Source organism: Mustela erminea, chromosome X (assembly GCF_009829155.1).
Source record: "Mustela erminea isolate mMusErm1 chromosome X, mMusErm1.Pri, whole genome shotgun sequence".
Classification (NCBI taxonomy): Eukaryota; Metazoa; Chordata; class Mammalia; order Carnivora; family Mustelidae; genus Mustela; species Mustela erminea.
The window spans coordinates 82,978,158-83,003,879 of record NC_045635.1 but is presented as its reverse complement, the minus strand read 5'-3'; the positions used below and the strand labels follow the sequence as shown (position 1 = coordinate 83,003,879).

General features: G+C 41.3%; 2 protein-coding genes across 5 annotated transcripts in view; both read right to left on the bottom strand.

Moving 5' to 3' along the window:
- The window catches only part of CENPI (centromere protein I), a 114,906-nt gene extending 110,213 nt beyond the window's left edge, over positions 1–4,693 (bottom strand). For all 4 annotated transcript variants that reach the window (XM_032330909.1, XM_032330910.1, XM_032330908.1 and 1 more), the window contains exons 1-3: positions 4,622–4,693; positions 2,513–2,739; positions 1,371–1,508 (exon numbers count right to left, since the gene is read on the bottom strand). In XM_032330909.1, coding sequence (XP_032186800.1) covers positions 1,371–1,508; positions 2,513–2,726 — 352 coding nt within the window. In that variant the 5' untranslated portion in view covers positions 2,727–2,739; positions 4,622–4,693. The remainder of the gene's footprint in view (positions 1–1,370; positions 1,509–2,512; positions 2,740–4,621) is intronic.
- Positions 4,694–6,216: 1,523 nt separating this feature from the next.
- TMEM35A (transmembrane protein 35A) lies at positions 6,217–18,394 on the bottom strand. Its single transcript, XM_032331446.1, has 2 exons — positions 18,106–18,394; positions 6,217–8,024 (listed from the first exon to the last, which is right to left on the bottom strand). The coding sequence occupies exons 1-2, from the start codon at positions 18,223–18,225 to the stop codon at positions 7,617–7,619; spliced, it is 528 nt and encodes a 175-aa protein (XP_032187337.1). The 5' UTR covers positions 18,226–18,394; the 3' UTR covers positions 6,217–7,616.
- Positions 18,395–25,722: the final 7,328 nt, after the last annotated feature.

Sequence of the window (25,722 nt, the reverse complement as noted above, 5' to 3'; positions counted from 1 at the left end):
CACACCTGCCCCTGAATATGAATTTAAACTTAGCAAAAGATCTACAGGTAAAGATACAGTGGTGATGGAAGATATCACAGAAATAACTAAAAGGAGATAAACAATTAAGGGGGCCCTATCTGACATCACCAATTCCAGCTTAAGGGAAAAATGAAAAGTAAGAATAAAAAGCCAGAGATTATGTTTAAAATTGTCATATATAAGTTTCCAAGGCTGAGGCATGCATTTGCCACAAGACCTGGCAAACATCCTGAAAACCTTTTAACCATTCATTTCTGAGATATCAAAAAAGAGAAATTCCAATATAGAAAACACTTGTATATCCCATACATGTTTTAAGAGAAGGGAGAAAATTCTCAATAGACACATCAGTTAAACATGGGTTCCTGGGAGGATAACAGAACCAAACAATCTGAAACCACTTTTAAGAGCCAATTCAAATTTCACTTTGTAGGAAAACACAGAGAACTAATCTAGTAAAAGTAGAGAGCTAAAATACCTGAGAGTCATATTTTGAATTCGGCTAGTAATGTGTTACTGCTTTAACACACCCCTGCAAAACATGATGTTAGGGTATACACAATGGAACCCCATATGCAAGACCCAGGAAAGAGTATATAAATCATCCAGTTTTGATAGATGTCTTAATATTTCAAAAAAATAACCAGTAGAAAACCCGGTAGCAGTATGATGTGGTATAAACACTAGAAGGGGAGTTAGGAGATCTGAGCTCCTCAGTTCTAGCTGACATTAAACAAGTCTCTTTAACAACTCTGGGTCTCTGTTTCCTCGCCTTTAAAATGAGAATAGATGTTCAAGGCCTAAAATACCTTCTGAGTGTGAAAAAATTAAAATAAGAATACTGGCCAGGTGTTCTTTCTTTCTAAGAACGTCTCCCTCTCCATTAAGTCCTCCCCAAGACACTTAGAACAGGAAAGGAAGCATTTCCACAAAAGAAAAAGCATCTTTACTGTTAAGGTCAAACACAATGGAATGGAGACAGTTTCAAAAGGGACTTGCCATAGTAAGTGATCCTGAAAGCAATGAAAGAGACTAAGTGATCTCTTAAGCGGTCTTATCTATGCTTCTTAAGAGAAATACTAAAAATGACTCCCATGTATTTGGTGACAAGAGTCTATACATTCTATTTGTAAAGACATGTAATAACCATTCTCAGTATATGCACACAGAAACTTCTGGTTCATAAGATAACTTAAACACAAAAAAGGCCCACTTTATGACCTTACCAGATTGGTTTTATGAAGAAAATAATACAAATAAAGTACTGCAACTAATTCCAATAATCTATTTCAAAGTCTGGAAGGCAAAATTAATAGCAAACTGATGACAAATGTATCCCTTTATCATACCAAATTTGCCAATGAGTGCCACATTTAATAGAACATCAATTTCTTCTGGAGCTAATCCATTCTTCCACGCCACATTTTCCACAGTTTTCAAGTGCTTTTCCAAGATTTTATCTTTACTCTGTGAAGTTTTAGTGGAATCTGGAAAAAGGAACAATATTAAATAGTGGGACCTTTAAAATTTTTTCAGTCCTCAACTCCAACAGTTACAACTTAGGATACTTAAAAGAAATCTTTTTTTTAAATAGGCTCTACACCCACCATGGAACCCAACATGGGACTTGAACTCACAACCCTGAGATCAAGACCTGTGCTAAGATCGAGAGCCAGACACTTAACCAACTGAGTCATCCAGGTGCTCCTAAACAAATAGATCTATGTTAAAAATGCCTTCCCCAAAACCTTTCAAAGCCTTTAAAATTCTAGAATATTTAACAGAAATATTGGAACAGCACCTTCATTAAGGAAAACTGAACCATGTCCTGGCATGTCTGCTCTAAACTAACTAAAAGTACTGAACTTAGACTATAAGCAGATTCAATACTAGGACTGTAGTTCCCAAACTTCCCTGCAAATTGGAATCACCCAGGGAGCCTTTTAAAAATCTTGATGCTCAGACTGCATTCCATGCCAATAAAATCAGAATGTCTTACAATGGATGCCAGGCATCAGTGTTTTTTAAAGATTCCGAGATAAGGGGTTCCTGGGAACTCAGTGGGTTAAGCCTCTGCCTTCCGCTCAGGTCATGATCCCAGGGTCCTGGAATGGAGCTCTGCATCGGGCTCTCTGCTCAGCAGGGAGCCTGCTTCCCCCCACGTCTCTCTCTCCCTCTCTCTCTCTCTGCCTGCCTCTCTGCCTATTTGTGATCTCTGTCTGTCAAATAAATAAATAAAATCTTTAAAAAAAAAAGATTCCGAGATAATCCCAATGTGCAACAGCTTGGAAACTACCTTGCCAAGAATTTTCTCTGTTGTTGTATCCCCAGTACCCAGAATACTGATATTCGGAAGCACTTAATAAATGCCTATTAAATACAGAAAAGCATGAATTGAGCAAAAATATGCTTTCCTTTAAAAATCCTTAAGAAAAAGTCTAGGACATTTTTACAGCAATAGAACTTTCATAAGGAAAATTATCTGTCTTACCCTTCTCAAAGTATCTCACTGCTATTTGCAGAGCATCTTCTCCTTGATCATCAGCATGTCCATAATCCTCTGGACTGTCTTGTTCATCATTCAAGCTGTGCTTTGAGTCATCCAGGTCTTTTTCTTCCCCCGCCAGATTAGTCTGATAACTATCACTAACTTGTGAAGTCCTCTTTTGAGCCTGAGGGTCCTTAACTCTCTTTTGAGATGACATTATTGCACATGCTCTATACAGAAACAAGTGTCAAGTTACCATTAAACAAAACCATCCCTTTTAACTCCACAAAGACAGGAAGCATATCTGCTTTGTATTCCCAACATTTAGTACACAATACCTAGGATACAAACAATACAGACTCACACAAACACAAAAACCCTAACAAACATCCAGGCAACAAGAAGGCTAACTTTCACAGAAGTCCTTGACCTAAACAGGAATAGGGAGAAACAACTCTCCAGGGTAATATTCACCAGTTGAACAGGACTTCTTGTGGAAAAAAATCAAGCACAAGCAACATAGCAAGTTCTCTTAAAATGGCTCTACCACAAAATCAAGTCCAAAACTAATCCATCTCATACATTCAATCTTACTTTTTCCATTCACTCCTATTTTTCTCCACCCCCACCCCGATTTTGTTTTTAATCTTTTACACTCTCCACTTCATGAGTGCTGTTAAAACAGCTTAGTTCAAAAGTGAAACTGGTGACCAAACTAAGGACTCTCACAACAGAATCATTCCCCATTAATTAAGTCATTTGTCCAGTAAATAATTATTGAACATCATCAAAAGCAAAGCACTGTTTTAGTTACTAGGGATAAAAAAAAAAACAGTCGAGGTCTCTGATCTCCTGAAACTTATGGGAGTAGGGTGGGAGGAGTGTGAGAGAGGGGAGTGACACCATCTGATTTAAGACTTTGTAGCTGCAGTTTAGAGAACAGAATGTTGGGAGTCAAGGAGTGAAAACAGATGAATTTTTATTTTTTTAAAAAGATTTTACTTACTTATTTGACAGAGTGAGAGAGTGCAAGAGAGGGAATACAAGCAGGGGGAGTGGGAAAGGAAGAAGCAGGCTCCCAGCTGAGCAGGGAGCCCCATGCAGGGCTCAATCCCAGGACCCTGGGATCATGACCTGAGCCAAAGGCAGATGGTAACCCACTGAGCCACCCAGGCGCCCCGAAGTCTTTTTAAAAAATTTGTATGGGGGCGTCTGGGTGACTCAGTCGATTAAGCAAGCGGCTGCCTGTATTCCGTCTCTTGCTGTCTCTCTCTGTCATATAAATAAATAAAATCTTTTAAAAAAATAATTAGTTAGGGGCGCCTGGGTGGCTCAGTGGGTTAAGCCGCTGCCTTCGGCTCAGGTCATGATCTCAGAGTCCTGGGATCGAGTCCCACGTCGGGCTCCCTGCTCAGCAGAGAGCCTGCTTCCCTCTCTCTCTCTCTGCCTGCCTCTCCATCTACTTGTGATTTCTCTCTGTCAAATAAATAAATAAAATCTTTAAAAAAAAAATAATTAGTTAAAATTTAAAAGCCTTCACCATTCCAGAAAAAATATGACTGTAGTCTGAACTAGGCCTAAGATAGCGGTGGACAACGTAAAAAATGACTGATAAGCTTTGGAGATATACTGGGCAAGGCCGTGATAAAAGAACAGGATGTACGGAAAAGGAAAGAGAGGAACCCAGAAAGACTTACGTTTTGGCTTCAAATGGAAAAAAACTAAGGAAATCGTTGGAATGACAGTTCGTCAATCACACCTCCCTAGAACATGAGGCCAGAGCTGGAGAGCGATATGTGTATCTAACCCAATGGGAGGTTCCGAGTTCCAAGTAGTTTCCCGGGGTCCGAAAAAGGAACGGTAGAGCAGCTTCTCACCCCATCCAGCTGAACTGTCCCATCGCCTCCCAGAAACCCAGCCCCTCACAGACCGCCACTGCAGAGAGCGAGAGCAAACTCGGCCAGGACGACCGACCCACTGGACAGTTATCTGAGCTGCGGAAAAAGCCCGATCCCTGCCACATCTTGCAGAAGAGTTGCTCAGAAATCAGGAGAGTCCCTCTGCTCTGAGAGTCCCCACTTCGCGCGGTCTTTAAAAGTAAAAGTACCTCACCTAATACACTCCTCAGTCGCAAAGCCTCAGGAATCCGAACGCCGCCTCTCGGATTCAAAAGACCGGGCCCCGCCCCGCGCATGCGCTTCTTCAGAGACTCAGGCTGCCCTAGGCAGAGCGGCGTGCTATGCTGAAGCCTGATTGGTTGGGTTACAACTCAACGGCGCGAGGAGGCGCGCGCGCGCCGACGCTGACGCAGATCCAATCCCGAGAATCTCTTGCCCCGCCCGCCCCGGGTAGGGGGACGCACGGTTTGTGGACCGTTGCTGCTGGAGCTAGCTGATTGGCTGGCGTTCCCACGATCCTAATAATGTTCGCATTCGTCATTTTGCGTAATTTGAGGCAATTAGTGTCCTTATTCCTGAATTTAACAAGAGTAATTACAGTGATAATTTTGCTCAGATTGACCCTCAAGTATCAGAACTTTATAGGAAAATATGAAACTGCAAACTTCGCAATAAGGGCTGCTTATCTCTTGCTGAACAAGAGATTTAGGTTATTGAGTCTATGACTTCTGAAGCCATCGCTTTTCCCAGGCAAAGTTCCGGGGTGGGAGGAAAGGACGGCTGGATATGCCCTCTTTTCACCGAGGGCGGGCATACATATCTTACAGGATTTGCCAAAAACCTGCGTCTTAAAGTAGATGTGGCACCTTTCACGTAACCTACCAGGCAACACATACAGATTTCTAACTTTGAGGACTCAATGAGTCTTTAAAAAACTGGCTGAAAGAACAACAAGGGTTTAGTTTGAGACCTGAGCCTAGTCCCTACTTTAATCTCTTACTAGGTAGGAATTAAAGAGGAAAGGTAAATTAAATGGCTCTCACTGGTTTTTTGAGGCCAAAACATACCCATGAACTGAGCAAAACTGTAGAAGGAAACTGCAATCAGGGAGAAATGAAGAATCAAAGATTAAGTTGTTATATTTGGGAAAGACTACACCAGAAATTACTATTTGCCACATCTTATATGATTTCCAGAGTACTTCAATGAACTCTTGTTTAATCAAGCAAAAGAACTGAATGTTTGAGATTTTATCTAGTACATAAAATGCTCTTATCTAGGAAAACTGAAAATTTCTCAAGAGTCATTTTCCATACTCTTAATGATTTCATAGACTCAACTGTGTATTAGAAGGGATTTTAAGCCTTCAATCCCCTTGTCTTTTGTAGATGATGAAACTGGGGCTCTGAGTGGTGAAATAACTTGCTTAACATGACAAGTATGTGGCACTGGAACATGTGCCAGTTTGTGGATACACATATTGAGAGAGCACTGGTTCGCCTTTGTTTCCTAGACCTGCAATTTTCTCTGAACTCATTCTTCCACCTTCCCTTGGCGTCACCTAGTGAAGCAGAACTCCCTAAACCTGAAAATTGTATTGATCTAATGCTCTGGATTTCTGTCTTTATATGCTGACATTACCGAAGTGTGGGGGAACTTAAATGAGACTGGAAAGTTGGTAACCTCGTTAGTATACTATGTGATATACAATTCCTTCTCTTTCACTTCCCCATCCAGAATCAAAAATAAAATGGCATGAATTCCTTCATACAAACTTTTCTTCCCAGATTTCATTACCTGTCCAGACAGTTTCCTCCAAATTTCAAAAATGTTTATTTTGAAAGAATGAGAGAAATAAGACAGAGGTATCAATTAACAAGAACAATGGCACTGAAGAAAATACAATAATATGTACTCCCCCCACACACAATGCCCCACCCCTCTCCCCATCCCTGGCACAATAGTAAAACCATCAAAGCACATCAAACAAGGAGAAACAGCAGTACTGAATGAAGAAAGCAAAGTTTCATACTGCTCAATCCAACCAACCCATATCAAATATCCTTCCCCCATCTAGACTCCAGCCACTGTAATGATAAAGAGGTATAGAGGAGACAACCACAGGAGTAACTGCGTTCTCGGTTTACACTAGCAATGTTCAGTGAAGATTCAATAGGAGTAATGCATCTGTTTGGCAGGGAAACATTGGATACAGCTCCTCTGTCAAGTTTCAGATGATTTAAGAGAGTAACTAGAGTTTGAGATTCACAAATTTCTAATGGAACTAATCCCTGCTCCCTCAACTGTAATGGAGCAGCTGCCGAATCCTGGTTAGTTGCTGAGAATAGTAGGAAGTGAGGCAACTTTTGGCTTAAGAAAATCCAAAAAAGATGTCTGGTAAAGGTTTACGGCTTCAATTTCAAACTGTGAGCAAAGGCGCTTAGTACGTTGAGTTGGGGCAAAGGCAAGGTGAAACTTACAATTTTACCACTTGAATTAGATTATGTATTGACTGCATATATCTCTTATTTTAATTAAACTCAATATGGAGTATTTAAAATTTCAACAACTGTTACAGTGGAGGCTAACCAGTATAACTCAGTGTCTCGAATTGAAGCAACTGTCTCCTAAAGTGGTAAATTAAAGTTTTCAGCTCAATTTCCCTCATCCCACAGGAATACATCACTTGATTAATACCAGAAGTAAGTAGGATTCTCTTTAGAAGAGGTTTATTTTATTCTGCCCTCACTAGAATCAGTTTGTAAAGGGAAGGATACCTGTGCAGGATTAGTTCAAGATCAGAGACTTATCCTCACACCTGCGTGCACAAGTGTGCACGCGTGTATGCGCGCGTGCACACACACACACACACACAGAGTAAATACATTTTCCCACACATAATCTTATAGTCACATGCTTGCTGGAGTCCATCTCACAAATACACTTCAACAGTTAGCCATATACATGTACATGCAGCAAGATGTGAGTTGCCCCAAAGTGATTAAAGGTGGTGCACATATGTCTATGTGGGGAGGTCATTTTAGGGTATAGGTGTACACAAGCCAATAAGACCATTAACTTGCAGATTATATTTTTCCCTTTCCCTCAAGATAAATAAATGAAAAAACACACACACACACACACTGACATCTTCCTGGGTGTCATGGAGGCAACTGCCTGGAAGGTCCACTTTTTGCACTTCTGCTTTCCTATGACAACTTCATTTTGCCCTGAGGGGCCTTCTCATATAAGGAGGGCTGCTCCTCTGCATTCCCAGCATTCCCCGCTTGCCCCGGCAGTGGCAAGGGCTTCTTCTCAGAAGACCGGTCTTCAGGCTTGCGGGCAATCAGCAGGCGGCAGGTGAGCAGGATTCCAAACACCAGAGCATGGGCGTAGCGTTTGAGAGGATCACCGACTAGCTGATGGAAGAAGAGCACAGCCAACACCAGCAAGAGTAGGAAGAAGTTGGCCACATCTTTGGGACGCCCAGGCACAAGGGTCATGACAATGCCACAGGCCACCTCAAGAGCACCAATGCTTTTGCGGAGGAGAATGGAATTGATCCCCATTTTCTTCAGCAGAGGGAGGGCTCGGACATAGCTCTTGTAAGCACGTTTCTAGAGTGAAATACCACAAGGAATGCCACATTAACGTTGATTTTAACATTAGAATGAAGAACATACAAGAAAGGGCTTCCTTCTGTCCCCACCTGATTCCCCGTCCCCCTTTTTTTTTACTGTAACTCCTAAATAAAAGCCTTGTAATGAAGATAAGAAAAGAGCAAGCGATTTTCTGAGATCCCTATGATTTAAACCTTGGTAACAACAGAGCACCTGGGTGGCTCAGTTAGTTGAGTTTCCAACACTTGATTTCAGCTCAGGTCATGATCTCAGGGCCATGGGACTAGGCTCTGCCCTCAGCATAGAGTCTGCATGTCCCTTTCCCTCTGCGCCTCCCCCCACTCGCACTCTCTCTATCTAAAATAAATTTTTTTAATAGATAAATAAATAAATAAATAAAACTTAGTAACAACACCAAAGAGAATTTGGCTTTATAGTTAAAAATTATTTTCTGATTATAAATCATAAACAACACTAAAAGCATTTATAAGAAAATTTATTGGGCCCATAAAATCTGTTACAGATTAGCCACATTCACATTTTCTAGTGCCTGCCTCGTTCAAACCCAGATGCATACGAACAACAACAAAAATGAAACAAGGCAAGGCACAGTATGATAAAGCCTCACTAATTTGGACTTCCCAAATTTGGAATCTGTGATAATTCAAAAAAAAAAAAGCTGAGCAGGAGTTTACACTTGCAGAATCTGCAAAAATTAAAAAGTGAGTACTAAGTAAATAGAAAAATTAAAATGTGTGCAAATTTTAGCCCCTTATCTATCTTTAAAATACAGTAAGATAAAAACTAGTCTCATGGTCAGTGAGATAAAAGTCCCAGGCCTTTACAAGATGCTACTTTGTTAGCCTGGTGCAAGTTCATTAATTTTAATCTAACAAATATATATTGAACACCTACTATGGATTATGCAATGGAGATAAAAAGGTAAATAAGCCAGGGTCAAGAAGCTCTTGGTCTGGTGAGGAGAAATGGATACACAAATCGCCAGTATAAAGCAATATGGTTAAGGACACATAATAGACATCTGTACAAGGTCTAACTGTAGCCTAAAGGGAGACATCATACAACAGAGGAGGGAGTCACAGGATATATTACAAAGTAATAAGGTTATATTGACCTTAGGGTAATAGATAATCATATTTTTCACTGTATTCAGATGGGCCTGATCCTCATTTTGTAGTAAATCGATGAGATTTTATCAAGTGTCTTATTAGGTTGGCCCACTGCTTTGTTTTCAGTAAGTATCCATTAACCCATTCAATATTTATTAAGTGCTTCCTTGCACTAGGCACTGTCTAGGTACTTTGGATACAGATATCAATCATTCAAAGGCTCTTCTTTCCTGAAGCTTGAGTTTATATGAAGAGAAGTTATGGGTGCCAAACAAAATTATGCAGTAGAAACAGTGGAGGCATACCAGAGTGGTCAAGTCTCCCTAGATGGAAATAGAGAAAAGCTACAGTGGAATATTAAAGGAAGAGCAGGTGTTGGCAAATCAATAAGCAAAAGGCATTGCAGGCAGAAGAAACTGGATGAGCAAAGGCCCTGAAGCACAAAACAGACTTGTGTGTTTCAAACACCGCCCCAGTTCAGCATAGGTTGGGAGAGGGAGGGGTGAGAGTGAGACATGAAACAGGGGAGATAGATATGAATCATGGATCATGAGAACTATATACATCCTCTTATATATGTCTATATATGTGTCACCAGGAGATCTTGGAGAAATATATATGTTGTGCTGTGGAGGTGGGTTTTATCCTATAAGCCAGGGGGAGCACCATAATTTGCTTTTGAGGAAGGTCCTTCTGGAAATAGTGTGGAGGGTGCATTGAGAGAAGTATGCCTGGAAGCAAAGAGACCAAATAAAAGACTTAGATTAATGATAGGAGGGATAGAGGGAAGGGGACAGAGTCAAGAATATTTTTAATGCAAAATCATAGAATTTATTACTATACTGGATGTGGACACTGGGGGAAAGGGATAAGTCAAGAAAGATTCTCTGGTCTCTGGCTTGGGTATGTGGGTAGAAGGGTGTTACCATTCGCCAGGTTTGGGTATGCATCTGGAAGATCATATTGGGAGTGGGGCAAGGGGTAGGAAGGAGTAAGGGATTCAATTTGGGTTTTTTAGTTGAAGTATTTCTAAGACATCTAAGTGGAGATGTCTGGTAGGCAGCTCAGTAATAGAGGTCTAGAATAATGATACAGAATGGATAGTCATCAGTATCCATCCTGATGTATATATACATCAGTATGTATATATACAGTCTATATACAGCAGAAGGTATATATATATAGTATAAATACAGCAGTATACATATATGTATATATACATATACAGTATATGTGTATATATATGTATGTGTACTTATTTATATACAGCAGAATGTATATATACAGGGGGAAAAATTGTGTGACTGACATTTAAGAAATGGAAACAGGAAGATGGTCCACAAAGCAGACAGAAGAGAGTGTGGTCAGAAAAGTAGAGGGAAAAACCAAGAAAGACAGGGTCATGGGGGCCAAGGTTTTCAAGAAGAGAATAGTCAGAAGTTCCAGATGCAAGGCAAGTATCATAAGAATCAGGCAGAAAGCCAACTTGACCTCTTAGAAGCATCTGGCACTTAGAATAGTGTTCACACACTCTAGATTTGGAACAAACGTCGTCATCTCTCTCACTTCTGGATCAGTGAATGCAACTTATTTCATGGATTAATTATCATAAGTGGCACAAGATAATCCTCTATGAGGACTGTTAAAAGACCAATGGTTTAGTGGGGGAAAAAAAAACATAATTTTTATTCAGACAGACTTGGCTTTAAATCTCATCTCTGTCACTTTCTAGTGGGGTGTCCATAGGCAAATTATTTGACCTCTCTGAGCCTCATTTTCCTGAGCAGGGTTAAGAATAAAGTGAAATGAGCCAGGCTATTTGCCTTGAATGTAAAATTTAAGAGGGCACCAAAAGGTTTTCTTGAGTAAGGTAAATGATGATATCATTAATGAGCAAAATATCAAAGCTTCAGATAAAGGCAGGATCCAGCTCTGCATTTATACAACCCTGCGTCATTTATCTCTTCCCAGTCCTGGCCTTGTCAGATCCTGTTTTTAAAATTTCACCTCACCCTAGTCCCTATCCTATTCCTGAGCATGTAAAGAAACACAGAGGGTTAGTCATTCTTCCTCCCTCTTCCCATTTTAGGTTAAATCATGGAGTCCCAGAGAAATTAGGAGAGATGTTGATGATGTTAGAGATGTTAGGCAGAGTAAAACCCTGGGTTGAACTGCGGGAGACCCACATGGAGCAGAGCAGAGGTGGTGAGAAGTGTACCCATTTCCTCTCACTATTAAACTAGATGCCACCTGCCTACTCTCTCCCTCTCTGCACTCTAGTGAGAGTAGCAGGGCAACATCAGGGAAAGAGGTCTAGACACAAGAGTCTTCTTCAACACTTTTAAATGAGGACCATTTCTAATTAACAACACAAAGCTTCCCAAGAGGCAGTTCCTAAATCGTAAATGTAAGCTTCTGACATGATGAACGCAGGAGGCAAAATGAGTTTCTTACAGTCAGTTCAGAGCCAAGACTTCCAGTTGCTGGCTGAGTGGCTTCTGGAAACGCTCCTTTTTTGGCTAAGGCTAACCACCCATCATTCAAGAATAGATTCTTAACTATACTATAGTGGAATTCATAGCCTGGGGCCAAATTCCAGGTCTTTAAATCAAGTTCCCGTGACTTCAGTGATCTTTTTTTTTTTTTCTTTACATTTGGTGTAACTCCATATTACTTTTTCAGTTGTTTATCTAACTTCTTAAACTACCACTGTGGATCTTTAATGCAACTGTTGCCTCTTTTTCTTTCCCTTTTTTTCTCCAGAGGAAACTGCGGAGAAAATGGATAAGCCATTTCATCAAATCTTTAGTGCAAAGCTGAGTAGGTACAGATAGCATCTATTCTCCAGGACTCCAGACAGGGAATGTTTAATTTGTTAGAAATGGTACTAAGCTTGTATGGAGTCTTGACATTATAGGAAGGCCTTTATTCTTTCTCCTGTGGAGTAGGATGGAGACATCAAAAGAATCCTACTATTGCCAGCCCCATCAGTGTTTGGTCTGTGCCACATCAGTTCTAACAATAGAAGGGTCACATGTCTTGAATCTATAGTAACTAGAGCTCTAAAGACTTTAATTGTCCTGATGGTAAGAATAAAGAGAGTTGACTGAGTCACTCTCCCAAAAGGCTCTCACAATTCACTTTGTTAGGTCTGTTTCCCTTCCATTGCAATGACCCAGACCCTGTAACCTTAGTTTTCTTATAGGGCAAGGAAGCAGGGAAGAAGAGTGTTTAGTCAAATGTTTCAAATCCCTTTCATAGAAAGCAATTGTCCAACAATATCCTTGGGCTGAGATTCTTTTATTTATGTATTTATTTATTTGTCAGAGTGATAGAGCACAGGCAGGCAGGGTGGCAGGCAGATGCAGAGGGAGAAGCAGGCTCCCTATGGAGCAGGGAGCCGGAAGTGGGACTCGATCCCAGGATGCTGGGATCATGACCTGAGCCAAAGGCAGCCGCTTAACCGACTGAGCCATCCAGGCGCCCCTCCTTGGGCTGAGATTCTTAAGATAAGCTTAATTTCAATTTTAGTTTTGCCCCTAAATTGCTTAGAGAAAATCACTATGCATTTTACTATCTGGGTTTCCCCTTTTGTAAATTAAATGAACATTTTGGAGATTTAGTTAAAAAAATCATAACATCATGGTATCAGACAAGGGCCACACACAGACACACACACACATTTCATTATCAGTGAACCATACAATGAGAAGTCCGTGCATTTGCAAGCAAACCATGGTGATTATTTTAATGATAATAGCGGTGAATCAAACAGGTCCATTCTTATGGTATGAGAAGATACGATTCAGACATGAGTCAAAAGCATATGGAGCCTTTCTTTAGTCATACCCTTTCTCTTTTTGTCATTTACTCTTCAGAACACCATAGGGTCCATGATCTCATATTAATGACATTTATTTGAAGAGCTCAAAACTATCTAATTGCATTTATCTTCAATTGCAGTTAATTACTGATCCAAGTCAGCTAACAGGACAAATGGGAACAGAGACCAAGTGGTTTGATCCACTTCAGTACACCTATGCAAGTTAGGTAAAGAAAAAAAAATGGCTAATCCACTATAAATTCCATTTATATAATGTTCAAAAACAGTAAAACTAACTTATGTTGTTAGAAGTCAGGAAGATAATAACCCTTGGGGAGGTAGTAACTGGAAGGAGCCATGGGGGGGGCGGGTTTCAGGAGAGCTGGTGTGTTCTTGATAATGGGTGCTGGTTACACAGGAGTATTCTGAAAATTCCTTGAGCTGTACATTTACGTTAGATGCACATTTCAGAATGTATGTTACACTTCACTAAAATTTACAGAGGAAAAAAAGCTATGAAAGCCAAAGAGGGCACTGACAAAAATACATTTTGGCTAAAATTTTCAGCTTCGTTGATATCTTAGACCATAAAGGTTCATAAATGCTGCAAAGTTTACTGACTCGAATATGATTTCCCTGCATCTTTGTAGGGGAAAAAGCCAAATGTGAGTTACTGATTATTTCTTCAATGCAATAAAAAGCCATCACCCGTGTTTAATTGCCAAATATCCATGTGAATTATAAACACATTTTTAGCAAGTCCACTTTCTGCTGTCATATAGTACCAACCTACAGAGGAAGCTGGCGAATCTCGTCCTACATCACCAAAGTGGATCCTTCCCAGATTGCATTTTAGGGCAGAAGACTTCAACTATTAGTCAAAGGTCACTTTGAAACAAGCATAGCTCTTGGCCATTGAGAAGCTACACGTTCCCTGGCATCACCTCCAGTGGAGTTTAGCCTGAGATGGTTGACTGTATGAATTAAGCAACGTCAATTTCCATCTCAGGGTCAGTTTCCTCTCCGATGGAATAAATTTACTGTACCACCTCAGAGAGCAGTCTAAGCATCAGTGAATTACTATGTTATTACCTAGCTGGAAAGCAATTAATGGCACTGGAAGCATAAAAGATTACCTGAGGACATTAAATAAACTACCCAAATATCTGGAGTGTTTCCCCAGGGATATACAAACCCTAGGGCATTTAACTCGAGATAAGCCAATCAACCAAATAACAAACCTTCACTTTGAGGGGATTAGAGGAAGCAGAGCCTTGCCCTGTTCTTTTTAGCGCCAAAATCCCCTGGCTTCATTGTGATGGGATTTTGGTGTTTTCTTGCCATTCTGCGTGTAGCCCCTTTTGATTACAGAATGGAACCACTGCCTCAAAGAGCTGAATACCAAATTTAGAGCAAGTCAACCATTTGTGTGTTCCCCATCACTGCCCAGGAAACTGCTTAGCAGCATTTGTATGTGCTGTCTCCCAATTTCAAGTGAATTAATGAAGGCATTTAGTCAAGGGAGTGATCAGTCATGTTGAGTTCATGTGGGCTTTAGAGTACTCTATAATGACATTTGCTAAATCTGGAGGAGGTATGGGGCGACACACACCAAATGGGCAATTCAGAGAGACATCTGGAAGTTCTGCATGGAATCCACTGTGCATTAACAGGCAGCAAGTGTGGAGCTTTCAAAATTAGCTAATTGCGTAAAGGTCTGTTCACCAGGGCACATGAAAATAGCATCTTGCTCTTGTAAGTGCCTGATTTCAATCCCTTAAACTGACCATTCAGATTAGTCAGGAAGCCCCTGCATAATGCAGAATCAATTATTACCATCACTTCACCCGGAACATTTCTTGAACACTGGCTATATGTAAATTACCACTGTACCAGATGCTTCCATATATAATCTCAACTAATATTTACAACAACCTTCTAAGGGAAAAATTATTATCCTCATCTCACAGATAAGGAAACTGAGACACTAGGAATGTCAGGACTCAAGCACTAACCTATATGACTGAAAGTCTGTGCTCTTTCCATTAACCATTCCTGGTTTCTGCAGTATACAGGAAAGAAGTTAATAGTCATTGGTCCGTAGGGTTTTCAGCCATGATTCCTCACAGAGGGGACAACAACCTAAGCATAACACTAATGGTTTTAGAACAAGAAAAATTTAGAAAAAGAGAAAAAGAAAAAAACCCAAAAATCTAAAATTTGAAATTGGTTTCAAAGTAAAGGTTTGAATTGGTGTAGTTGAACGGTTATAAAAAAGAAGCAAGAATGTAGCAGATATGTTCAAGAATCAGTTGCAAGTTCTGACAATTCAAAAAGGCAGTTGTAATCATTAATGACCCCTCTACTGAGAAGATTCAGTCATGGACTTGGTTTCTAATCTCTGCTCCCACAACAGCGTACCCTATGATATTGGATCAGTTTGATCCATCAGTAAAATAAGAATAATAAGATGAATTTATTTCACTGATATGTTTTAAAGCACAAATAATCTTTAAACAACAACACTTTGAGGTCTTGTAAGAAGAGCTGCTGCAGGCAATGAATGACTGTCAATGCAGAGGAATCACTCCTAAATGGAAAACAGAAAATCCCAGATAATCAGCCTAGATGATCTAGAGTTGGGGTCCTAAGGGGCCATACCGCCTTCTGAGAGCAAGAAATGGCTCCTGAACTACATAATCAAGATCCAACCAGACAACTCTGAAGGGTGGTGACCAGCCAAGACAATGCTCCAATGACTCATTCATTCACTCATTCATTCAACAAATATAAATCGAGTCCCTTCTTCGTACTAGAACTGAATTTTTCCCATTTCCTTTGGACTTAAGAATAAAGCCAGCCCAGAACTGGTGCAGTGGCCCCTATGCTGGACAGCCCTCCCCAGCCTGGAGCCAATGTTCAGTGCAGGAGGGGACCCTGGAAAAAGCAATCTGAAAATCCTCCTCAAGCTTCATACTACTGTGAAGTCTACCTCCCAGCTAGATATAGTTCCTCCATTCTTTCCAGATACCCCTGAACACATAAGCACAGAATTGTGCCTGTACACACACACACGCACACACACACTCACTCACTCACAATGGTTCTATACTGCTGTATTAGCGTATACTTATATATAAATATGTTCCTTTGTATGATACGAAATCTTGACATTGGTTTCTTCTGCCTTTCAGGAGACTGCAAAACACAGCTCCACTCCCTAGGAAGAAACCTACTGTAAACCCATTTGTGGCTGATCCTCCTCGTGAGCTCCTGCCAAGCTGGTAAGAAGCTTCCCGGTGACTCCATTTTAACTGGATTTCCTGCAGATCCTAACAGTGTACTTAGGGTACAGGCTGGGGGGACCTCTAACTCAGCTGAGGAGGGTCTGGGGGCCGGGGAGTATACTGAAGAAGGCTACTATGTCCAAAGGAAAAGGAAAAGTCAAAAATACCTAAGGCTCACACACAAACATATTAATACATGTATATCTGAAAAGTAAAGTAAAGCAATAGCATTTCATTTACTTGTAATCTAAGCTAAACTACTACACTGAAACCAAAATATAGTGGCGTTTCACCTCCACCTGGTCCCTCTGCATTTGGTGGCATCTGCTACCCCACCTCCCCTCCCCTCCCCAGTAGGCTGCCTTGGATTCTCATTTTGACCTGATTTCAATTCCATCTGGCCAAACATGCTGGGAGGAGGGGAAGGGAGAAGGAGAAATACATTAGTATTTGCCACTGGGGATAGACCTTTGCCACTGGCGCTGGAGTCCCAGCCACCCTCCCCCACCCCCAGGGTGATCCTTTGGTGAGAGAGACACGGAAAGCACCAGCTCAAACCCTGAGTCAGAAACCAGAGCTGTCTGCAAACATTTTCTGAGCATCTACAATTCACCAGTCTCCATCTATTTGCAGCTCACATTGAGGGGCTCTAAAAGGCTCCGCAGTGGGCTCCAGGAGAGCGCTATTTATTCCTTTCAACGTGTGGGGCTATTCCTCCTTGACTCAGCCCTAATGGAGAGACCCTCTTCCCTCTTTTCTCTCTCCCTTCATGTTCCTCCCCTAAGCTCCTTTCCTTCTTGACCTTGAGAGCCCAGTAATGGGTTTGGCAGTCAGGCAAAGGCAGTGAGAAGCAGGTTCTCTTCAGCCGGGGCGGGGAAATGAAGAGGCAAAGTGACAGGGGGAGAGACGCGAGACCGAAAGTGCTGGAAACATACCCTGCCATCTCCTCACACTCTACAGCATAGGAACAAGTCCTCTTCACGCCGAACTGGGGAGAGCAGCCCAGCCCCCAGGTTGCAGAGGAAATGTTTTGGCCAGTCACCTTCCGTGATTCCAACTCTGCAGAGGGGAAAAACTGCAGAGGACCTGACCCCGGGCATCCACAAGAGGCAAGGTGGGGATTATGGACTATTTTGCAGGAGAGCAGAGGCAGACTTTGCAGATTTTGCAGATTAGCCCACAAACAAAACAAAACAAAACATCAAGGTCTCCCTTGAGAGAAGAGAAAGAAGCAGGCACTCAATGACCTTTATTTGGGCCAAGACTGCTTTGTCTCAAGGATAGAGACACACACACCCAGGCAGCTAGGGATCAGCTCTCAGCCAGGGATGAGGAGTGCCTTTCCCGCCCCTAAGAAAGGCTTGTTTTAGTAGCCTGTTCTCCCCCAGCTCTTTCCGTCCTTCCCCTTTGTTCTTCCCTAAGATAAATAAACTCTCCAGCCTTCTAAACTCTTAGCTCCAAGGGAAGGAATCAGACTTGCAGACTGCTTGCCCGGACTTTGGGTGTGCTAGAAGGTGGGAAGGATTCCTGCCAATGACAGGTGTTACGCAGGTCTCAGCCTTCTGGTTTACTTGGAGGTGGGGGTGTACTCGCCGGGCAACCCCTCCCCCAACTGGCATCCAGTGGCTCCAAAACAGTTGCTCCCAGCATAGCCTACAAATGAAATCGCTCTTGTCCAGCTGCACCTTCGAAGCTGCAAAGTTATTGGGGAGAAGGTAAGGTCTGGGGTGGGGGGTAGAGGTTAAGGGGACGGGACCATGGACTGGGAAGGAAAGAAGGGGAGAGGGACTCGCAGTCCCTGGGGGGTGCGTCCCTCGTCACCCTTTTGCTTCACTTACCATCTCAGTGTAGGCATCCTTGCTGAGCCTGGGGGTCAACTTGATAGTTCCCATGAAAACAAAGAAGAGTCCCAGGGCCACTGAGAGGGCCACAACAGTTACGGTTCTGGGGGATGCCATGGGGTCACCAAGGCAGGTCCCAACTAATCCTTCTGCTTTGCGCACCCCGTCTGTCTAAGGCGCAGGCAGTTAGCACAGAGAGAGCTAGAGGGACGCTGCGGAGGCAGCAGGCAGCTAGAATGACAAAGGGAGAGGAGGGAGCTCGAGAGAAAAATTGAGAGATCGAGATTCAACCTCTCTCACTACAACAATTTCTGGGTCCTAATGCCCTACTCTTACTCCTGGCCAAAAGCACAGTCTGGAAGTTAAAGAAGATCTAAACTGAGGTGGGAATTTCACGTCTTAAAATGGGGGGAAACTAGGTTATGCTTCGAGTTCAGTCCCTGGGCTGCCTCTGGAATGAGGAATCAGGGAAGACCTCCTTCCCACCACTTCCCACCAGGCGCACTTTTCATCTCTAAGTTATTTACTCCCTTTTTGCCACCTCCCTCCTTTTCTCCCCTTTTCCTTTCCCTCAGTCAAAACAGGAGTCCTCAGTTTGCTTGTTTCTGCAGTGGGTAACACTCGAGGATAAAACCGCAAAGTTGTCAGGCTCCATTGCAACTGAAGAAAACTTTATCTTTCTCTTCCTGGAAAACCGTTAATGGCTCCCGTTGCCCAGCGATTAACTCCAGAGTTTTAAATTTGGCATTTTGACCTCTGCCTCTCTTTGGAAGTTTATCTTCCAATAGCTCCCATGCCACCCTTTCTCTCCTGTCTCCTCTGGGCCCCAGACAACCTGAGCTTTCCCACCTCCCCTACGTTCCCTTTCTCTAAGCCATCATTCTTCTCTAACATTTAATCTTGTCTTCAATGTTATCTCTTCCTTCAAGACTTTCCTGATCCATTCCCAGCTGGATATGGTTTCTCCCTCCTCTGATTTCCTGAAATAATAACCAATATCTGTTTACTAAGTTTACTAAGTGCCAGACAACCACCCTTTACCTGTATTAACTCATTCAGTCTTTACAGCAACACGGTGAGCTAGGTATGAGCTCCCACTTTATGGATGGACCTCTGAGGCACAGGAAAATAACTTGCTCAAGAGCATATGCTAACTAGAAAGTGGAGAGCCAGAATTCAAACCTAAGCAGTCTTAACCTGGGTTAAGAGCCCAGGTTCTTGGGCACCTGGGTGACTCAATCACTGGGCGTCTGCCTTTGGCTCTGGTTGTGATCCCAGGGTTCTGGGATGGAGCCCTGCCTTGGGCTCCCTGCTGGGCAGGAAGCCTGCTTCTCCCTCTCCCTTTGCCTCTCCCCCTGCTTATGCTCTCTCTCTCTCTCTGTCAGATAAATAAATAAAATCTTTAAAAAAAAAAGAGGGGCGCCTGGGTGGCTTAGTTGTTAAACATCTGATTTCAGCTCAGGTCATGGTTCTAGGGTCCTGGGATCAAGCCCCATATCAGGCTCCCTGCTCAGCAGGAAGCCTGCTTCTCTCTCTCCCACTCCCCCTGCTTGTGTTCCCCCTCTGTCTCTCTCTCCTTGTCAAATAAATAAAATCTTTAAAAAAATAAAATAAAATAAAGAGCCCAGGTTCTTAACCATTGCTCTATTGTCTCCCCATATACTTCATACTCTGCATTGTAAGTATGGCACTGACCTGATTCTGCTTTGCACTATAATTACACACACACACATACACACACACCTTTTTGATGAGGCAGTGTTCATTAAGTGAGATAATAGTCTGGAGTCAGGTCCAGAAGGTCCAGGGTTTAAATGCCAGCTCTGCCACTAACTCTGTAAACTTGTCACTTAAGTTCTCTGAGCCTCCATTTCCACATTTATAAAATGTCTATGAAAATTCCACCTCAAAAATTTGTGGTAAGAATTTGATATAAGTAAGTCGCCTAGCACAGTGTCTAACATAAAATGATGTAGTTCCCTTCTGTGTCTTTTGCCTTCCTAATCTGTTCCACAGTTTAGCTTATAAGCATTTCAAAGGTAGGAACAAATTTTCTATATCCCATAATACCTAAAACAATGTATTTTGTGCACCAGATCCTGATAAATTTTCCTTGGAGGGGGAACTGAAGAAATTTAAATACACATATTATCCCTGGGAGTGGTAACACTTGAAGGTTTAGCAATCATTTACATCTTATTGTGAAAGATTTTCAGCCTTTGTGGTTATGATTCGACCTATAAATTACTGAGTTCTACAATGCACATACAAGTGAATTAGGCACTATAGGAATTATATACATTTTGCTTTCAAATTACATGATAACGGGAATAATAATATTCCTCATAAAATGAACAAAATACTGAATAATAATACTACTAATAAATATAAGGGGGAAATAATTCCTGACCCCAACATGCTGAAATGAACATTGTTATTCTGATTGGTCAATATTCTAATTGACCTTTTTCTTAAATATTTCTCTATGTACAAAATATATACAAATTAGTTTTTCAAAATTTGATCTTACTATAGAGTCCGTTTTATACTCTGCTTTTCTTTTTTCACTTGTTAGCATTTTTCCATATCATTAAACCGTCTTCATAAACATTATATTTCTGGGCGCCTGGGTAGCTCAGTCAGTTAAGTGTCTGCCTTCAGCTCAGGTCATGATCTCAGGGTCCTGGGATGGAGTATCAAATCCAATTGGGCTCCCACCTTGCTCAGTGGGGAGTCAGCTTCTCACTCTGCCCCACCCCCCATTTGTGTACACAGGCGTGCACACACTCTCTCTCTCTCTCTCAAAAATAAATAAAATCTTTTAAAATATCTTTCTGAAATGATTGTATAATACTTCAACATCATTGGAATGTACTATATATATTTCATGTGACTATTCTCCTATTGGTAGGTATTGTTTTCATGGTTTTTGTTTCTGCAAATGAAGTTTCAATGCATACCCTTATATATCAATCTTTGTCTAAATTCTTGAATTTTTCCTTAGGATAAATTTCTAGAAGTTGGATGGGTCAAAATTATGATCTTTTTATATGTGCATATTCTTTTTTATATGTATATATTTAGTGTATGGCTAACATTAACCTATCACCTAAAGGATGCCAGACATTATGCTAAGTGACTTGCATATATTGTGAGATTAGTACTATTAATTCCCTCCATTTTATGAATGAGAAAATGAAGCAAGGAGTGAAGCAGCTCCCCAGATCCAGAGCAGGGCCACCACCTATTGGGGTATTCAACTTAAACCTCTGCTGTTCCTCCATTTACTGTTGCTGCTCCTTTAAATCATTTAAAGATACGAATGTTTAAAAGACTCTTGATACATATTACCAATGGGCTTTCCAAAAGCGAAATTTACCTTCCCATAAGCAGTTTAGAAGTATGTACACATCACCACATCTGATCTGCATTAAGGACTTCAGTGTTTTTCATCCTCACCAATTTCATTCATAAAAATTTGTCTTTTGTGGATTATTAGCATTATAACATTTTTTCATATATTCATTGGTCAAATGTATACCTTCTGTTTATGTCCTTTTCCATTTTTATTCCATTTCCATTTTTATTTTGAGCATTGGTTTTTTTTTAAAAGATTTTATTTATTTATTTGACAGATACAGAGCACAAGTAGGCAGAGAGGCAGGCAGAGAGGAAGGGAAGCAGGCTCCCCACTGAGCAGAGAGTCTGATGAGGGCTCAATCCCAGAACCCTGGGATCATGACCTGAGCCAAAGGCAGAGGCTTTAACCCACTGAGCCACCCAGGTGCCCTGCGTTGGTGTTTTTTAATCAATTCATAAGAGCTCTTTATATCATACTGACATGGATTATCTTTTAAATATCTTTCCCAGGAGCCCTGTGTGGTTCAGTCGTTAAGCATCTGACTTTGGCTGGGGTCATGATCCCAGTGTCCTGGGATGGAGTCCCACATTGATGAGGAGAAGCAGGGATGAGTCTGCTTCTCCCTCTCCCACTCCCTCTGCTTGTGTTTCCTCTCTTACTGTCTCTCTCTCTCTCTGTCAAATAGATAAATAAAATCTTTAAAAAAATTTTTTAAGAATAAATAAATACCAGGGTGCATGGGTGGCTCAGTGGGTTAAAGCCTCTGCCTTAGGCTCAGGTCATGATCCCAGGGCCCTGGAATCGAGCCCCAGTAGGGCTCTCTGTTCAGCAGGAAGCCTGCCTCTCCCTCTCTCTCTGCCAGCCTCTCTGCCTACTTGTGATCTCTGTCTGTCAAATAAATAAATAAAATCTTTTAAAAAAAGAATAAATAAATATTTTTCCCAGTTTATGTTTGCCAATAAATTTAATGGAGTCAAGTCTAGCAATACTTTTATGGCTTTTCCATTGTTTTTTTGTTTAGAAAATTCTTCCCCATCTCAAAATTTAACATTTGCTTCCACTTTTTAATGCTGTTTTATGCTTTCTTTCTTTTTTTTCCACATTTCATATGTTGATGAATTCTGTTCTTGTTGGTTTGTGATGCTTCCTTTATTGTATATTGGGTTCTTACCTTTTTACTTGGTCTGTCTGAAGGCTTCTAGTCCATTGATTTGTTTGTTGATTCTTGTGACAATATAATAATGTGTTTTTTTGTTTTGTTTTTAAAGATTTTATTTATTTACCAACTGAGCCACCCAGGTGCCAATAATAATGTTTTAAGTGTTATAACTTATGTATACATTTTAATATCTTGTAAGCCAAGTATCTCATTATTGTTCTTTTTTTGAAAATTTCTTTGCTATTCTCTCTATTTATTCTTTTAGGTGAACTTAGAATCACTTTATCGCTGTAAAATAACTTTGAATCTTGACTGGATTGACTTAAACATATAATTAATTTTTAAAAGCTGTCATCTTACAAAATTTAGCTTTCCCATCCAGAAATATGGCATCAATTTCCATTTATTCAAATCCTAGTTGCTCAGAGATATACAAATATCCTTGTTTTCTTTGTGTAGAGCATATGCCTTTTTTAAAAAAGTTATTTCTGGGGGCACCTGGCTGGCTCAGTCAGTTGGGCGTCTGCTTTTGGCTTGGTCATGATCTCAGGGTCCTGGGATCAATCAGGGTCCTGGAATTGAGCCCCACATTAGACTCTGCTCAGCAGGAAGCCTGGTTCTCCCTGTCCCTCCTGCTCCCCTGCTTGTACTCTCTCTCTGTCAAATAAATAAATAAAATGTTTTAAAAAGCTATTTCTCGGGATTCTATACTATTTTTTGTCATCATCACAAATGGATTTTTTTCCTCCATTATATCTTCTGACCGGTTGTTGCTGTCTTACAGGAAAACTATTGACTGCCATTCATTCCACCACTTTGCAGAACTCTTTCCTGAACTCTCTTTCCTGAGTTAAATCTGAGTGTTTCAACTGATTCCCTTGGGTACTCTCTGGAGCGACAAACGCATCAGCTACAAATAATGGTGGTTTTTGTTTCCTTTCCAATAGTTATACCTCATTCCTTTTTCACATCTTACTGTGTTAGCTACAGGCTAGCTTCTAAGATTTGCCTGGCCTGGGCCAAGAGTACAAATGGAGGCCCACTTACCACATCTCAAGGAGCCATGACTTGGAAAGTAAAGAAGCCAGAAAGCCAATGCTTGTTACTACTGGGAAACAATCATTGTTATGGAAGAATCTATTGCTATTGAGAGAGGAAGGGCTTGACAAGTTGATTTATCTTTTCTCTTACTAAGCACTTCTGTTGCTCAAATTCTCCCTGCACACTAAAGCAGTGTCTGATATAAGCAGCAGCATAACACAAACCTTCACGGCATTTGGATGCATTGGCCCTTTGTTTCTAGTACACAAGGCAAGCAATATGAAGTACTGCCCTTGCATTTGAACGATGTTAATTATGAGAGCAGAGGGTTAGGGTTATGTGTTCTGCCACACTGAGCACTGGATCCTGAGTGACACAGATGCCCATGTCTTTAAATACATTTATTTTTATGTGTATGTAATATGAGGGACCCTCCAAATTATGGGTGCCAGAGCAGAAGCCCCTCTTGCCCCGGTCTGAGAATAGTACTGGTTACTCAAAACATTTTTTTAAAAATTGTATGTATTATTTGTCAGAGAGAGGGCACAAGCAGAGGGAACAGCAGGCAGAGAGAGAGGGAGAAACAGTCTTCCTCCTGCGCAGAGAGTCAGATGCAGGGCTAGATCCAAGGACCCTGGGATCAGGACCTGAGCTGAAGGCAGACGCTTAATGACTGAGCCACCCAGGTGCCCACTTAGAACATTTCTAAGCACTTTAAAATGGCAGCAGCCTAGCTTTGTCTTCAATCCTAGTAAGAATGCTTTTAGTAATAGTTATCATTCACTGAGGGGTTACCATGTGTCAAATGCCATTATAAGTGCTTTACATACATTATCTCATTCATTCCCTATAGCAACGCCCCAAAATAGGAACTATCATTACTGGGCTTTGTTTGGCTAAGTAACTTGCTCAAAGTCACATGTCTGTATGTTACTGAGCTGGGTATGTTACTGTGTGAAACCCGGGTATGTCTGAAAAAGTCCATTTTATTAATGGCTACATCATGCTAACTCCTATTTTATCATTTATCATAATGTAAGCTGTTGGTTTAAGATGATTCTTTATCTTTATTTGGCTCTGGAGGCAAAATAGAATACCGGATTTTTTTTTTAAGATTTTATTTATTTATTTGACAGAGAGAGAGAGAGAGAAATCACAAGTAGGCAGAGAGGCAGGCAGAGAGAGAGAGGAGAATCAGGCTCCCCACTGAACAGAGAGTCCAATGCGGGGCTCAATCCCAGGACCCTGAGATCATGACCTGAGCCGAAGGCAGAGGCTTAACCCACTGAGCCACAGGTGCCCCAGAATACTGGATTTTTTAAACTTGAACTTGAAACTGAACTGAGATCCAGTGCCTGGTTCCTAGAGAGAGTTGGCCCTCCTTGTTGTCTCTTAGGGAATGAGATATTCTATTCTCTTTTAAAATATTTATTTATTTATTTTTAGAGAGAGAGGGAGAGAGAATCTTCCGCAGACTCCCCACTGAGCATGGAGCCCCATGTGGGGCGCAGTCCTAAGAATCCTGAGATCATGACTTGAGTTGAAACCAAGAGTCAGATGCTCAACCGACCAAGCCACCAGGCACCAAAAGAAATTTTATTCTTGATCTATACCATTCCTTACATCCTATCATTTGCGTATTTGTAGGTTTTTGCTCCACCTGCGGAGGACTCTCGGTAGTGACTATACCAAGGGTCATGAACTCACATGCCTACAGCGGGTGAAGAGTTCATGTTAATATGTAAATCTCATGAGACATTAGACAACAGATACTAAGTTTTTTTGTATAGTGATCCCCGAATGCTCTGAAAATTTTGTCTAGTGAGTTCTGTTATTGGGCCAATGTTTATAGATGGGAAAATTGAGACTCAAGGAGGTTAGGCCATTTGCTCAAGGTCATATTCTCATGAGTGGCAGAGCTAGAAATAGAGTATGCCTAACAGCAGAGCCTATTTTTTGGACCATTATTAGTTTTTAAACTTGGCTGGCCTTAGAATTACCTGGAAGTTTCTTTTTTAAGGCATCTGCAGAGATTCTAATTTAATTGGTCTGG

Bases quoted from the DNA above. Each gene is read 5' to 3' on its own strand.
- TMEM35A (XM_032331446.1), bottom strand. From the start codon at position 18,225: ATGGCATCCCCCAGAACCGTAACTGTTGTGGCCCTCTCAGTGGCCCTG. The intron at 8,025-18,105 runs GTAAGTGAAGCA...ATTTCACTCTAG, and splicing joins AGGATGCCTACACTGAGATG to AAACGTGCTTACAAGAGCTA.